The sequence below is a fragment of the Lupinus angustifolius genome, chromosome LG20 (assembly GCF_001865875.1).
Source record: "Lupinus angustifolius cultivar Tanjil chromosome LG20, LupAngTanjil_v1.0, whole genome shotgun sequence".
NCBI classification, from domain to species: domain Eukaryota; kingdom Viridiplantae; phylum Streptophyta; class Magnoliopsida; order Fabales; family Fabaceae; genus Lupinus; species Lupinus angustifolius.
The window spans coordinates 10,901,853-10,917,620 of NC_032028.1; the positions used below are offsets into that span (position 1 = coordinate 10,901,853).

Here is a 15,768-nt window from a genome sequence, read left to right on the forward strand (position 1 = left end):
AATTTCCGATGTTGACAATATGATATTAGGATGAGAACATATGTAAAAGAAAGTACCAGAGCAAGTTGCTCAGCCATGTGATGGTGCACTTCCTCAAAGCTGAAGTTTCTTGTCTCATGATCCCTTCCTACCAGAAACCAAATAAGCCAGAACCAGTGTTTGATGAGAAGACAGTCATGTTTTCCAACAAATGCAACTTTCAAGGTGTAGAGTTACATGAGAAAATGTATACCTATAAGATTGATAACAACATTAGCCTTTGCCAACACAGCTTTTATTGAATTTTCATCTCTTGGGTTATATTTCATGGGTACAATCTGGACATATCAATCACTGGAAGATTAGCAAATAGACAATGCAATCAGCAATTAGCACTATTTACTTCACCATTCAGACCAAAAAGAAGATCAGGCAACAGTGGACTCTTTACATGTATAAAATATTATCTTATGATACCTGTCCTAAATCCCCCATCAGTTTGAGATGACGGTGACAATCTTCAGAGCTTCGAAAAGGAACTAGGACTTGAGATCCCATTTTAGCTAGATGAGGGAAATGAAATCAGCAAAAACAAGCATTGCAATATAATAAGAATAAATAAAAGTTAATATTCGTAACAGAATATATTCCCAAATATTGATCTACAGAAAAAATAATTAAAACAATTTCTTGAAAACATTCTGGTTTGTTTCTCTTTGAAACAATTATACATCCCAAAAACATACCAAGTTGTTGCACAGCATAACGACCAAGGAATCCAGTCGCCCCAAATACTGCAGCAACAATGCCACTGCAAAAAGAATTGCTTTCAAGCATTACTTTAACTATGTATCAAATATATAAGCTAACAAGACTACTTTAACTATGCATTAGCACCTTCTGAAACCTTTTCTTAAAATTGATAAAGCAAAGGTTAAAAAGATAGTCCCCTCTAAAACTAAAAATATGAAGAGACAAGTAAACAACGCAGAGAAGGTCAAAAGAAGATTTTCATTAAGACGTAGATTTGGTCTGCGAGTTGGTTTTTAGAGGAGTGAGAATTAAAGGTGGCAAAATTATCCACAATCCATCCAAATCCAAGAAAATTAAATTCATCCAAATTCATCCATCAAAGCTAATGGATTTAAATGGATGGAATCCAATGAATAAGTTTAATAATAGATGGATTTGAATCCATCCATTATATCGAATGGATATTCATGGATATATCCATTTGGATGGATATCCAATCCATCCAAATAAACAAACATTCAAAAATGAGTTCTTTATTTCTCAATTTCATTTAATATTCAAGAAAATTAAATTAAAGCAAATTCATACATGATTCTCACTCTAACTTTTAATATTTTATTAAATTAGATCAATTATAGGGCACGCAGATGTAATTAATATAGAAGTTTATTCTTGAGTACATAATATATAGAATATTTGTTAACACATAGAATCTTAAATGTCACACATTTGTAGAATATTACAAAAAATTAAGAACTAAGACAAGTATTATTGCAAATTCGTAACAAACAGCCTATAGGAGATATCATAGGCTGCACGTCAAAATAGTAATAAAAAAAAAACTTACGCCTAGGCCCAGTACGCCTTTTATCAGCTGGTGGGGGAGGAAGTGTGAAACTGTTACATGGATGCCCATAAGGAAGTTCAAAAAATCATTTAAAAAAATTAGAATCACTTTTTAAAAATATGATTTTTAAAAGCGTTTTTTTTAAATGATTTTAAAAGTGTTTTTTCAAAAGATGATTTTAAAAAATGTTTTATTAAGATAGTAGTTTTTGAAATAATAATTTTCTTCACCCTCCATCCAAATCCATGAAAGTAGAGTCATGGGTGGATTGAAATCCATCCGTTTAAGTTTGGATATGAATGAATTGGATAGCTTAAAATATGGTTTAAATGGATTTATATGGATTGATGGATGGCTTTCCATCCATCCATTAACATCTAAATTCATCTATTTGTCACCTATAGCGGGAATGGAAAAGGAAGGCTTGAGACCCATCTCACAACTGCATTTCATGGCTCCCAGTCCCATGCCTTTTTATTGCCTTCATTATCCTCCAAAAGCCACTCGCAAAGAGGCCATTGCTGTATTTGGTTGGACAAGGAGCATAATTCTCATGTCTTTGAGGAGATTTCTTTGAATGTGCAGCTCCTTTGGTATAAGATAATGAGTTTTCCTTCTATTTGGTGTAGAGCCCATGGGCTATTTTTAAAAGGGTTTCTCTTACAAAGATACTGAGAGATTGGGCAGTTTATCGTCATTGATGTTTTTTTACTCTCTTGGTGTGTCCTCATTTTCATTTTTAATTTGAACAAAGAACTAATCCTCCTAACCCTTTATAATAATCTTCCTTTTGACTTAGGGCCCATTTGTTTTAAAAATTCACAAAAAATGATTATTTCAATAAAATAAAACATCTGCACACTAGTTTGGCTGGGCTTTATACAAAAGAGCAGAAGCTGCAAAGAAAAGCTGAAATTAAGTTTTTTTTAGAAGCTATAGTTTTTCAGCTTCTAAAAAATTCACCTTTACCAAAATCACTTTTGTAGGATAACACTTTGAAGCCTAAACAAACACACCCTTAATGAATTTCTTCTTTTATCCCTGTAAGATTTGCTACTGCCTAGTCCATTAAGGTCACATCAATCACAATTCATACTACCAAAAAAAACATTTATTTTCAATATCAAAACCCATCATATCCAATCAGAATGCATCATCAATAGTGAAAATGGTTGAATTCAAGTTTTGATAATGAAATGAATAAACTGACCTAACAGATGATCGTCCACCAGTACCCTTGCGTACAAGGTGTCCAACACCCTTAGGTGCAAGCGTAGACACGTTTCGTTGTTCATGATTCGATCCATAATCTACAACAACAATTTCAATCAATTCGCGACAAAATAAGAAAGGTACATTACATTAAAATTAGGATAGGGTGGAAATGGAAGATTTGGTTACGGTGATGTGAAATTGGATAAATGGACTTGAGGGATGAGATTGAAGATTGGTGCCCTAATCGCCTTGTAACGTTCTGCATCTTAATCCACACTAGTCACAGAGGAAGATGAAAATGTAGAGAGAGAAAGAGAGAGAGAGAGAAGGAGAGAAGAAAAGCGAGAACAAAAATGTGGAGGGTGCACGCGAGTGTTTCTAAGTGTTGGGCTGGATTTTATGTAAGGCCCATATCCGATTCAAATTATTTTTAATTTTCTTTCATCTAGTGATTATCCATCCACAAATACCTTGATAGTTGATAGTATCACTATTTAGGAACATGAGCTTTTATAGTTTTTTAGGTAAGTAGTTTCACATCTTTTTTTGTTATTACAAATGATATCTCCTTACTTTTTCTAGGTAAGGAATTAATATTTTTTGAAGTATATGATTTTTCATCATAACAGGTACAACTAGGGGTAAGCATGGGCCGGGTTGGGACAGGTAAAGCTTGTCCGTACCTGACCCTAAATATTGGTCGGGTCACTTTTTGAACCTGAATCCGACCCTAGACTCGAAGCTAACCCGACCCTAAATAGTGATTGGATCAGCCTTTAAACCCGATCGGACCCTAGACCCGATTAAATATAATGCATATTCATTTTAGATAAAGACTTCTAAATATTATTTATTATTATGAATATGTAGTTTGATATATAAAATGATATATATATATATATATATATATATTATTAATCATGTATACATTATGAAAAAATTAAAGAATAAATGATACCTTCGACCAAAAATGTATCATTACTCTATACACATTTGAGTAGAAACATATACAAACATGATGAGCGAGTGACTATGGATCAGGTCATGTTTGGTCCCTACCTGACCTTAAATATTGACCGAGTCTATTTTTGAACCCGAACCTGACACTAGACCGATCAGACCCACTCTATTCGGACCTGATCATGATCAGGTTGTGTCGGGTGAGCGGGTAGGGTCGAGTCCTGCTCACCCCTAGGTACAATCGCTCCCACGAACAATTGACATTCTGATCATCCCAAAGATTTAGCAGATCCTTACATCACTGGACCAGTATCTTGGTAAATCGTATCACTTTGAATTAGTTAATAAGCTACTAAAGTTGTTCGGTAAAAAAATTGAGCTTATAGTTTTTAAAAAAATGAGCTTGTAATGTTTAAAATTTACTTTTCATAAAGCTACTTAAATTAACATTTAGAAAATGAAAACAATTTTAATAAATTACATAGTTACCCCAAATTAAAAACTTTATTATTTTTGTGACAAATAAATTATTTTTATATTGAATTTTTTTGTGATGCGTAAATTATATTTGCATTTAATTATTAGATGAATATATAAATTATTTTTATTTATAAATAAAATATTAAAATAAAACAAATAAATAAAATATTGGATGTCCGATTAAAAATAAAAATAAAAAAATAAATAATTTTAAATTTTGATTTTAAATTATTTATATGTTTACTCTAATTATTAATTATTTACTTAATAAAAAACTAAATAAATATTGTATGTATTTTTCAGTTATTTTTTAAATTTTAGTTAGTTTCAAAGTTAGCTTTACCAAATAATTTGAGTTTAATAAATTATTTACATTGCTACTAGCTTTCAACTGCATTCACAACGATAAATTCAAAACTAGTTTTTGCGAGAATGATAGGAGATGTTTTAAAGAGTATATTAAACCTATTTAAACAATATTTTAGTAAATTAGAAATTAAGTGGTATGGGCTATGGTAGAGCTCATTGAGTTGCATGTAGGACTTAAAATTCCAATAAATACGCTTATTTCCAAAATACTTCCTCCAATTATGATAAATGTTAACGTGAATTCATGAAAGTTGCACCAACCATTTTGATTTAACACATTTTCCGATTCACTTACTACGAGAACAAATTTTCTAACACATTTTTGGAGTAAGTTTATGGACATATAATGGTATAGGTCTATTCATTAATTTAAACTATTTTAAACTATTGAATTTTCCTAAAATTGATGACTAGTATGAGGAGTAAATTAAAAAAACTTACTTTTGGAGTAAGTGGATCCCTCCCCTTTTTCTTATTCTTGTTGTTGTCATGTTTGTGGTAGTATTCATTTTATAACTAATAGGATTTCGTATATGTAAAAGTTTCTAAGAGAATAGTATTTGTCTATCTTTTACAAATTAATAACATTACTTTTAAACAAGAATATCTTTTCATCTTATAGATAAAAAATTAATTATTTTTGAATTTGTGGCGGCTCTTATCACACCACTGGACCAAGTACTTTTTCATGAATAAATAAATGATATGAAAATTATCACAATCCACCAATTTTAGTTTCTTTTTTCTTCATGTAATATTAGAAAGTTAAGAATATTGATAGGAGGGGATTCCTGTGGCACCATAATAGACACAGTAGCTAGAGTGGATTATGAAGGATTTATTAAAGGTTGATTTCATAATAATAATAATAATATCTAACATAATGCTTGACACCTATTCCAAAAAAAAATTGGCAACTAAACTTAAGTAAAATAAATGTAACATAAAAATTCCCTAGATAGCATCCAAATTATATAATTCCATCCTCTTCCTATTCATGGGGTCATAGGGAATTTTGAGTCTAGTTAACACTTTTGAGTGCTACATCAGGATCATCAACATGGTATTCAGATCAATCAAGTAAAGGGCATAATGTAGCATTATATTCCAAAGTATACCTTACTGGCAAATGATGAAACTATACAAAACTGTTAATTACACAATCAATGATAATATTCCAAAACTAATCAACTGCATGGAAAGGAAAAATGAACAATAAATATAAGTGTTTCTGAGGGGTTGGAGAGAAAATCTCATACTAACATGACCATAATTCTGAACTACTACTGCTACAAGAAAGTGGAAGAAACAAGACTAGTTCCAATTCTACACTCATCCAACTATGAAATAAACCTTCATTCTCAAAACTTCCTTATTGAACCCAATTCAGACTCACCTATTTTCTTTCATGTAACCACAGATTACGCAAACCATGCATGAATTCCTCAATGTTGATAAATGATGATACTTTCAAAGCCGAAAACTAGTTTTCTTCCACCATAGTGCTTGATCAATGAGGAGGCACATACTTGATCTGTTCCTTTATTCTTTGTGTCTCTGCATGTCTTCATGCAGATGTGGCAGCAACTGAGGCATCATTACAGTTTCTACTTTTGAAATGTCTAGAGCTCTAGTTGCACTAACTTAACGGCCGCTAAATTTGAGCTCTGGCATTTGATCTGATTTAAAAATCAGGTATGCCACTTGACCGCGATGAATACTCAGTCACCAACTTCAGGAACATGGATGACTTTTCCTCTAATAGCCGTGATGGGGTGTCATACTCTGCTACACGACCTGTAAAAATATCAAAAATTAACTTCATTAGAACAAACTAGTGAGCCATAAGGAAATCAAATTCAACCATCCCAATCACTTGATCCAAAAAACATAATTGGAGTTTTTTTCTTTTCCATATAAGCATAAAACAGGACACAAAAAGAATCATATAGATCCATGCTACCAACGGTAAGGTTATTTGCCTTGTGACCTGGAGGTCATAGGTTTAAATCCTAGAAACAGTCTTTTTGCTTGCGAGGGTAAGGCTACATACGTCATACCTCACTAGGTGGCGGCCTCGTGCACTAGGCCGCCCTTTAATAAGTGGGGCATAGAAACGTAGCAACATAGAAGTACACTCAGAAATATGTACCCTAATAACTTGTTTTAATTGGAATTTTGGCTAACTATAAGACAAAATTGATTTAACATAAACAATCTAACTAGATCTTGCATTAACATAGAAGAATCTACACGGTGATGAATGTTAATTCTCCTATATGATTGGAACATCAAAGTTACCTTTGTTGGGTACATGAAAGCAACTTTATTGGAATAACTTCTCAAACTTGCAATTGAAAAGGGAAAAGTATATGGATGATATTTCAAGATTTGACTTTTAACGTCTTGTTTTATACTGTTGGACAATGCAAAACCTATAGGTTGTATAACAGAAGAAAAGAAACAAGAGCAAAGAACAGAATGCAACTCTACTTACCATCACTAAGTACCAGAACGAGATCACTGTCAATAACCGTAGGTATACGATGTGCGATAGTGCACACAGTGCAGTCTCTGAACTCTTCACGAATAATCTTCTGGATAAGATTGTCAGTAGCAGTGTCAACGGATGCTGTTGCTTCATCAAGTACAAGTATTTTCGACTGCTTGAGTAGAGCTCGGCCTAGAGAAACAAGTTGTCGCTGCCCTACACTCCAATTATCTCCATTTTCTAGCACTGCAAATACAAAATAAATCTTAAGATGACTACTTGTGACTCTAACCATTTTTCCTTCCCCTTTTCTACGGGGTTTGGAAAGAAAGGATAAATATTTCAACCATTTGGAAGTCCTACCTGGTGTATCAAGCTTTTGCTCTTTCTCACGGATAATCTCTCCCAACTGAGACTTGTCTAGTGCCTGTGAAAAATTAAACTCAAAGCAATTAAACGTAGCACAACCTCCTACTTAACTTGGCCATAATTTTAAAAAAATCAAGGACTATTGGGGGGGTTAAAGTTAGGGACACAAATAGGTAAAAACAACACAGATTTTCTTGATTCCCCTTAATAAAGACCATAGATGCTGAAGATGTATAGTAAGGAAAAAGGATAAAAGGAACTTCAGGTATTAGTCACTACAGGGAATTGTGAGGAATGTAAAGGGTATAGAAGTAAACAAAAATTTCTTTATCATCATGCAAAAGTTTTAAGATGGTTTTTGTTTAGAAGGTTTTATTAGATATATTGATTGAGGAAGCTGACCTTGACTTGTTTTGGGTGGAGATATAAAATAAACTTTGTTGGATTTGGTGTTTGTTCTTGGTTTCATAGGTTACTTTATTGAAGATTTATCTTCTTAATGATATCATATTTATATGTTCGTTTTTATGGTTTCTTGTTCTTTCTTCCCTCCTATCAATGTTGATATTATTTGTATTCTATGACATAGATAATAATAATAATAGATTCATCTCTGAATGTAATAGGTTTTTATTTATTTTATTTTATTGTATATATAAATAAACTTTGTAGGCATTTACAGATTATAAAAATAAACTGTCCATGTAATACTAACCTCCCAAACCTCTTTATCTGAGTGCTCTTCAAGAGGATCAAGATTGCCTCGGATGGTGCCTTGAAACAAGGTTGGATCTTGTGGTATGATACTAAGATGACTTCGAAGGTCATGAAGACCAATTCCCGAAATATTAATGTTGTCAATAAGGATACTACCAGTTGATGGTTCAACCAATCGAAACAACGCCTGAATCAAAGTAGATTTGCCACTTCCGGTACGTCCAACAATTCCAATCTTCTTCCCACCAGGAAATGTGCAGGATACTCCATGAAGAACCAGAGGAAGACTTTCCTTGTAACGGACCTACAAGGGAGACAGAGTCGGGGGGAACGGAAAGTGAATTATTGTGAGGAAGAGCCTATCGCAGTAGAAAAATTATAACAACTTAATGCAAGCCAAATTGCTAAGAGCTTGGTTTAGACACATGTTATGCAACAAGTGATAACATAGCAAGATATTTCCAAACGGAGAAAGAAATAAACAACAAATGACTAAAACAATAGAATAAAACTGGACTTTCTTAGTACAAAAACACAGACCGAAGAGCATGCAGAATATGAAGTTGAGCTTGGTACCTTCAAATCAATAATTTGGATTGTCCCGTTCTCAGGCCATGAGGATGGTGGGCGTGAATCTTCAATAACTGCTGGTGCTTCACTAGGAATTTGGCTGTACTGATAAATTCTCTCAATAGATATAATTTTATTTTCAAGTTTGCAAAAGCTAAGTATCCACCGTGATAGACGTGCATTTAAATTCAGCCCATATGTCACAGCAAGTCCAGCCATGCCTATACAGAAATTAATAGCAGTTAGCAAAAGAGTTTTGCTTTCCACATTACACTCTGGATCGTGTCAAACCTTATACCACCATAAAAGCCCTTTCCTAGAAGGCTAGGATACTTGTAATACTGTATATGTGTTGGACCAGACTGCGACCAGGGAGTCTCCAACCACCGGGGAGTTCCATTGTTACATGGGTATGGGAAGAGTAAAGAGTCACAAGTGAGACACCACGTCTTGAACCAAAACCTTAAGGCATTAGTTCCATGGACCTTTCCTACTTATAAACTCTTTCACTCCTCCACGCATATCCAATGTGAGACTTCACACTTGAATAAACCCAACAATATGCCTGCTTGACGTGGAACTAAAATACACGAGTGACCATAGATCAAATTATGTACTATCTCGGTCGGCTATTTAATGTGACAGACCAATTCAACAGTAAAATCTGAGTCAATACACAAGTTCCCACACAACTATGTTGAATACATAATCAAAATGAAAAAGAAACTAAATCAATTGCAGCTAAAAAAGGTTAAGATTATATAAATGGCACCACTATAACTATCATGAGATTAGTTTTCTTCCCCGTGTACTGTTTGCATGCTACATAATTAGAAGGGATTATTTTGGAGTAGCAACTTCTAATAAAGCTGCTAACTTAATCCTCCAGGATTGGACTCACTCGTGAAAATGAAGAGACAAAACAAGTTATCAGAACTAAATACTCACTGGGGTCAATACTTCCATGGGGAACGCTCACAAGTAATACCATGCAGAAAGCAAATACAAAGGTCGAAAGTAATTCCATGCGCAGGCAGAGCCACTCAATAGCTGCAAGACTGCAGAAGAATGGTCGAGCAAAAGCATCCAGAAGATAAAGGTTTCTCTTCATGAACCTTTTTTCTTGTCCAAAACCTCTGATGGTGGCTGCTCCAGAAATTGATTCACCAAAAAGATTTATAATCGGAGATTTCTGAATGCTTACAATACGTACCAATTCCCTTGAGGACGACATGTAGTATTTCTGCAATGGAATTAGTTTATGGACAAAACAATCATCAAATCACAATACTGGGTGGTAGGCAAACAGAAAAGAAAGATGCAATCTGATAGGGGATTTCTAATCCTTTGTCAATGTATCTTCTCATTCCCTCTTGAAAGAATTTCTCTTTTTTTCAAATTTTACAACAAAAAAAGATAAATAGGTTCAAAGAGATGAAATTTACTATAAATGAACCTTATTGTATCCTTCTTGACTTTGTTTTTGGCGAAGAAAACTCAACTCTTTATCTTTACATGCCTTTTTAAAAAAAACCGATTTGATTAAAAATTCAACCAGGATGATCTCTTAATACCTGCATCCATAAGCAAGCAACAGCCATTGGAACAACTAGGAGCAAAACTTGCCATGTAACTTCAGACATTACAGCAACAATGCCAATTAGCTGTATTGTTGTTGAAGCAAACCCGCCAAGTCTAAAAGGAATATCAAGATCCACAACACTTTGATCAACTGAAACCTGGTGGGAAACAGATAACCCGTTTATACGTGGCACAACAGAAACGGAGACAAATAAAAACAAACAAAAATGGAGGGAAAGAACAAGAAAACTTACACGATTCAAGATCCTTCCGGCTGGTGTGGAGTCAAAGAAAGACATCGGTGCGTGGAAAATACTTCTAAGCATCTTGAAAAATAGCTTCTGTGAAGCAGATAGACCAAATGCAGCCACCAGAACAGCCCTTACAAATATAAACCACGAGCTGCCAAAAGCAAGGGCCATGTAAACAAGAAGAAGAACCGAGGGAGTTACTTTGGGTTGGTCTCCTTCAGTTTGAGGATTTGCCCAAGCCATCCACCAATTACTAGCAATCTGAAGGAACTGAAATAATGTTTGTGCAATGATTATGAGTGGAATCAATAAGCCTTTGTATGCTGCAGCCATGTACGACAAGTACACCTTCATGCTGACTCTACCTCTAACCCTCTCCTCTTCCTGAACTAGCTGTTTTTTTCTCGAGCGTTTCGCATTCTTCTTCTCCTTAATTGCTTTCTGATCTAATGTTCCCTCTTGCACTTCCTTTGCCAAACTGTCAATATCATTTGCAGAAGAAATGGAATTCTTACAGTTCATAACAGATATATCCAGGGGCACATTTTCATCCGAATCTTCTGAAGAGTGAGTAGGAATGTCCATAGCCTCTATTGCTTCATGATGAGCTGAAACTAGAGTGTTAAAATCTGTTCCTGCTTGCAAAAGATCATCATATTTTCCTGCTTGTATGATATGGCCTTCCTTAAGAACCTTCAAAAATGGAAAATAACTCTAGAAGATTACTCTCACTTCAAATCAACCACATTACCCAAACTAAAAAAGAAACTTTTTTTAAAGTGAGAGCAATATATTCAATTGACAGAAAGATCAATTGATAAAAGTTTCACTCAGGAGGAAGCTGTTGTGAAAGAAAACAACAATATCAAAGGGAGGGAGCTAGAGTTCCATGACTATTAACTCAATAAACACTTCCTGTGCACGTTTCAAATTCATGTGGACCAAGAATTCATAAAAAATCACCCCGACTTGTTTTTTAAAGCTATTACCATCGCATCTTGATATCCTATATCATAACTTTAGTTTCACAATAGTAATCTTAAAACTGACTGCTATTTCATTTTACAGATGTTTCCTCATTACAACTCTCAAATGTGAAAAGGTTGTAATTGTAACCTACATATAGTATTGATACTACAAATCTACAATATGATTACTTTACTAGTATCTCATACATATGCTATCAGGTACTTTTTGTCTATGTATCTTTCAATTATTTTTTGAATTTTGTCCCACATAGTGGGATTAAGGCTTGTTTGTTGTTGTTATTGTTGTTGCCCTATCAATGTATCTGTGTCCCATATGTATATATGTGCTTCCTAGGTTGTAACATAATTTAGAATGACATAGGAAAACACCTGAAATGAAGTGTTTAAGCATATCAACTAGGCCCCTGCTTACATATTGCATTAATGCATAAATGTGCTTGGCAAACCCATAAAGCCATACCAGTATCATATCAGCAGTAGGAAGAAATTCAACTTGATGGGTTACAAAAACGACAGTTTTATCTGCTAGTGCTGTCAATACATACTCCTGCAATTGTGTGTCATAGATTAAGCCAAATCCAATTCATTTAAATGGTAGCGTTAATTCTACGCTCAAGAAAAACTAACTAACCCTAAACAGTTCTGATCCAGTGTGGGCATCGAGTGCACTGAAGGGATCATCAAGGAGATAAATATCAGCATCTTGGTAGAGTGCTCGTGCAAGCTGAACCCGCTGCTTCTGGCCACCACTCAGGTTTATACCTCTATCACCTATAATTGTATGGTCTCCATGTGAGAAAAGCTTCAGGTCCTTTTTCAGTGAACAAGCATGAAGAACATTCTTGTACTTTACTTTGTCCATTGGGCTTCCAAAAAGGATATTTTCTTCTATATTTCCAGACTGTATCCATGCTGATTGTGAGACATATGCAGAAGAGCCACACACCCTTACCTGCAAATTAACCAAATGCTTGTAAAAAATATTATCAAATATAACAAGAGTATTTCAAATTCCAATAGATAAATATAAGAAAAAAAGTGAGATGGGATGAAATGCTCAAGTGCAACATACTTCACCAGAAAGCTTAGGAATCTCTCCGAGGATGCAAGAAAGAAAACTTGATTTCCCAGAACCAACTGTTCCACAAACAGCCACACGCATACCCCTTTCCGCTTTCATATGTATTCCTGATAGAGTAGGCCTAGCCAGAGAAGGATCCCAAGAGAAGACGCCATCCTTAATTTCTATGGCGACGTCGGTAGTGCCTTGTGGCGAAATGATTGTTGCATCTCCCTGCAATTCTTCGTCCTGCAGGAAACTGGATAAGCGATCAAGGGAAACTTTTGTCTGAGCCATGGTTGATACCAAGTCAGGAAAATTTCTCAGAGGTTCTTGGAGGATCCGGAAAGTGGCTAGAGCAGAAAGGACACCACCTGCTGTCAGCTGACCTCCCAATAATATGGAAGTGGCGAAAGTTACAGCTGAAACAAATATAGGTGAGCTCCAAAACATGAAAGTTATGAAAGCTTGAGAATAGAGGGCTTTCCGAAGCCACTTGTACTCAACACCACGCATTTCCTCCAACTGTAGCCGATATCTGTGTTCCCAAGCTTGCAGTTTGAGAATCCTCATATTCCTCAGACATTCGGATGTTTTTCTCATCCTTTCATCCTTAGCAGCCATCAATTTGTCTTGATAATCTTCCTGTACCCTAGCCACGGGTATGGTGACAACAATGGAAATTATCGTCGCAATCAATGTGGCAACAGAAGCAATTCCCACATTCTTATACAAAATTAAAAGGGCAAGAACAATTTGCATGGGAAGCATCCACATGTCATGAAGATACCAAGAGTAGTCCCCTACTCTCTGAACATCAACAGCCATGTAGTTCACAATTTCCCCACTTGTGTGACTTTGCTTAGCCGAGCTTGAGAGTCTGAGTCCCTTTCGATATACCATGGCAGTTAGAGCTGATCTAACATGCATACCCAAGATATCAACTCCTAGATACCACTGCCTAGTTGTCAGGGTCTCCACAAGCTTTGCCACAAAGAATATACCCGCCAGGACATACCCCTCATTAGGGAAAGTCTCTTTACCGCTCAAGTAATCAACAAAATAACTTATCATGTATGGTCCTACATATGACACCAAAGTATTCAAACCAGCGAAGATGGCGTTCACGGCTGCTTCCTTCCAGAATGACTTAAGAATTGCCCAAGCTAGTGAAGGCTGCTTAGAAGGATTTTCAGCCTTCAATCTCTCCCAATTAGAGTTCAAAACCTTATAACTAGCCTTGGCTCTATCTTTCGGCGCAACAAGGGGAATGTCCTTAAGTTCAAGTGGTCTCTTTGCACCAATTGAAAGAAGTGGATTCAGCCAAGAAAGAGTAGCCAAGCTAAAAAGTCCAGCATCCCTATAAGGAGTAACCTTAAGACAACCTGGTTCTTCTTCACCGAGCAAAAGCTCATGAAGATCCGGGTTCCTACAAATTACTTCTATGCCAGTAACACCCCTAATGGCAACTATACACAAAAATGCAAGAGCTGGGGTAGCAGCCAAATTAGCAACAACATGAGAACATAAGTGATTATAACCTTCAACCCAAAAACCTTTTCCATCAACGTACAAAGTACACAAGCAAATGATAAATGACAAAGCCCACCAAATTCTCAACAAAAATGGGAACTTTTCTAACACTTTGAATTTGCAATGCAAAGTGGACAAGCTTAAAACAAACCAAGCTAAACCCTGTGAAGCTGGTAGAATAAGAACTGACCAATCCACATGGTTCTTGTTTTTTCCATTAGTCTCACCCCAAATCAAAGCAACCCCATCAAACCCCAACACAAAAACCTGAACCAACAGAACATAGAAACAAGACAACGATGACCATTTGAATACTCCACCGATTTGAACATCACATGCTTCTACAACAATGTTATGATTATTGTCATTTCCAATGTTATTGTCCTTATTGTTACGACTTCGAATTCGACCCTTACACACAATAATCCTTTTGATAGAGACAACAAAGAGAAACAATAGAACAAGGGTTAGGTTCACACAGATTGAAGCAACTTCCAATTCGGGCAATCCTAGAATCGGTTTCAAAAGGTTGTTATTGGACGATCTTAATGAATCAGAAGATATTAAAGCTGAGATTTTTATGAGAAACTGAGAACCACCCATTATTCAAAATGGGATTTTGATGAAGAAATGAATTGAAAATATTGATGGGTCGGTGAAGAATGAAGAGGGAAAGGAAAAGGGCATTTCAGAAAAATGAGAAATGAAGAGAGAGAAATGGAAGAATAATCAAATGCGTGTATCTGGACCTTAAGGACACATTGCACATGAAAACAAGGAGATTTGTCACCAACACAATACAAAGAAAGAGAGAGAAAGAACAGCTTGCAGTTGCTGTCAGCACTGTTGTTTTCCGATGGGAGAAAGAGTAAAAATCAAATTTTGGATTGAGAAAGAAGCACCCAGCATAGAAAACAACAAAAATTCCAATCTGGGTGTTTCTGAAACAGTATATATTTCGAGATTACCGAGATGAGTTCCTGGTCATATATGATGTAATTGTTCAACAAGCTTTCACCACATAATAAACCAGTGTCCTAAGAGAGAGAAAGAGAATGATAATGGAACTCAATTATACTCAATTTAATAATGGTTCTCTGTTTTTGTTTTGTTACAATGCTAAACAACAAGTTCCGTGTGAAACTTTGCAGCAGCAAGTGCTCTGAACAACAGAAAATGATGGGTGCTTTCTTTGTTAATGTGAATTAAACCGAAAAAGGTCAAAAATAATGACTGTGTTGGATTGGGACGTGATTAACCTTTTGAGATTTGGTAGAATAGTTTTAGAAGCTATTTGAGGTTGCCATTGAATGAATTAGAGGTGGATGTATAATCAGCCCACTGATCCATGCCAGTTGGAAACATATAAATTGGTAAAAACAGGTGGAAGAAACAATATTTTTAGAGAAAAGATGCGTACATATGCTAATAAGGGGAAGAATCAACCTTCAAGATTTGAATTAGTAAGTAGATTTAGATCATTTAAATCAATATCATTTATTATTTATTTTTAATTGTTATTTATTTATTCTTCAAAAAAATAATTCAAATAAATGAGAAATAATATTAGTGATTATGTATAAATTTTTATATTGATAATACAT

At 35.1% G+C, this 15,768-nt stretch overlaps 2 protein-coding genes across 2 annotated transcripts in view; both read right to left on the reverse strand.

The window, feature by feature from the left end:
- Positions 1-3,133, reverse strand: part of LOC109336670 (NADH dehydrogenase [ubiquinone] 1 alpha subcomplex subunit 9, mitochondrial-like) — a 7,332-nt gene extending 4,199 nt beyond the window's left edge. The window contains exons 1-6 of the mRNA XM_019573405.1: positions 2,981-3,133; positions 2,790-2,889; positions 726-790; positions 457-542; positions 233-317; positions 57-127 (exon numbers count right to left, since the gene is read on the reverse strand). Coding sequence (XP_019428950.1) covers positions 57-127; positions 233-317; positions 457-542; positions 726-790; positions 2,790-2,889; positions 2,981-3,059 — 486 coding nt within the window. The 5' untranslated portion in view covers positions 3,060-3,133. The remainder of the gene's footprint in view (positions 1-56; positions 128-232; positions 318-456; positions 543-725; positions 791-2,789; positions 2,890-2,980) is intronic.
- LOC109335993 (ABC transporter C family member 5-like) lies at positions 5,687-15,509 on the reverse strand. The gene is made up of 11 exons (XM_019572305.1): positions 12,644-15,509; positions 12,203-12,523; positions 12,032-12,118; positions 10,586-11,275; positions 10,325-10,489; positions 9,699-9,993; positions 8,757-8,971; positions 8,179-8,484; positions 7,458-7,521; positions 7,101-7,340; positions 5,687-6,400 (listed from the first exon to the last, which is right to left on the reverse strand). Exons 1-11 carry the CDS (start codon positions 14,765-14,767, stop codon positions 6,288-6,290), a joined length of 4,620 nt encoding a protein of 1,539 aa, XP_019427850.1. The 5' UTR covers positions 14,768-15,509; the 3' UTR covers positions 5,687-6,287.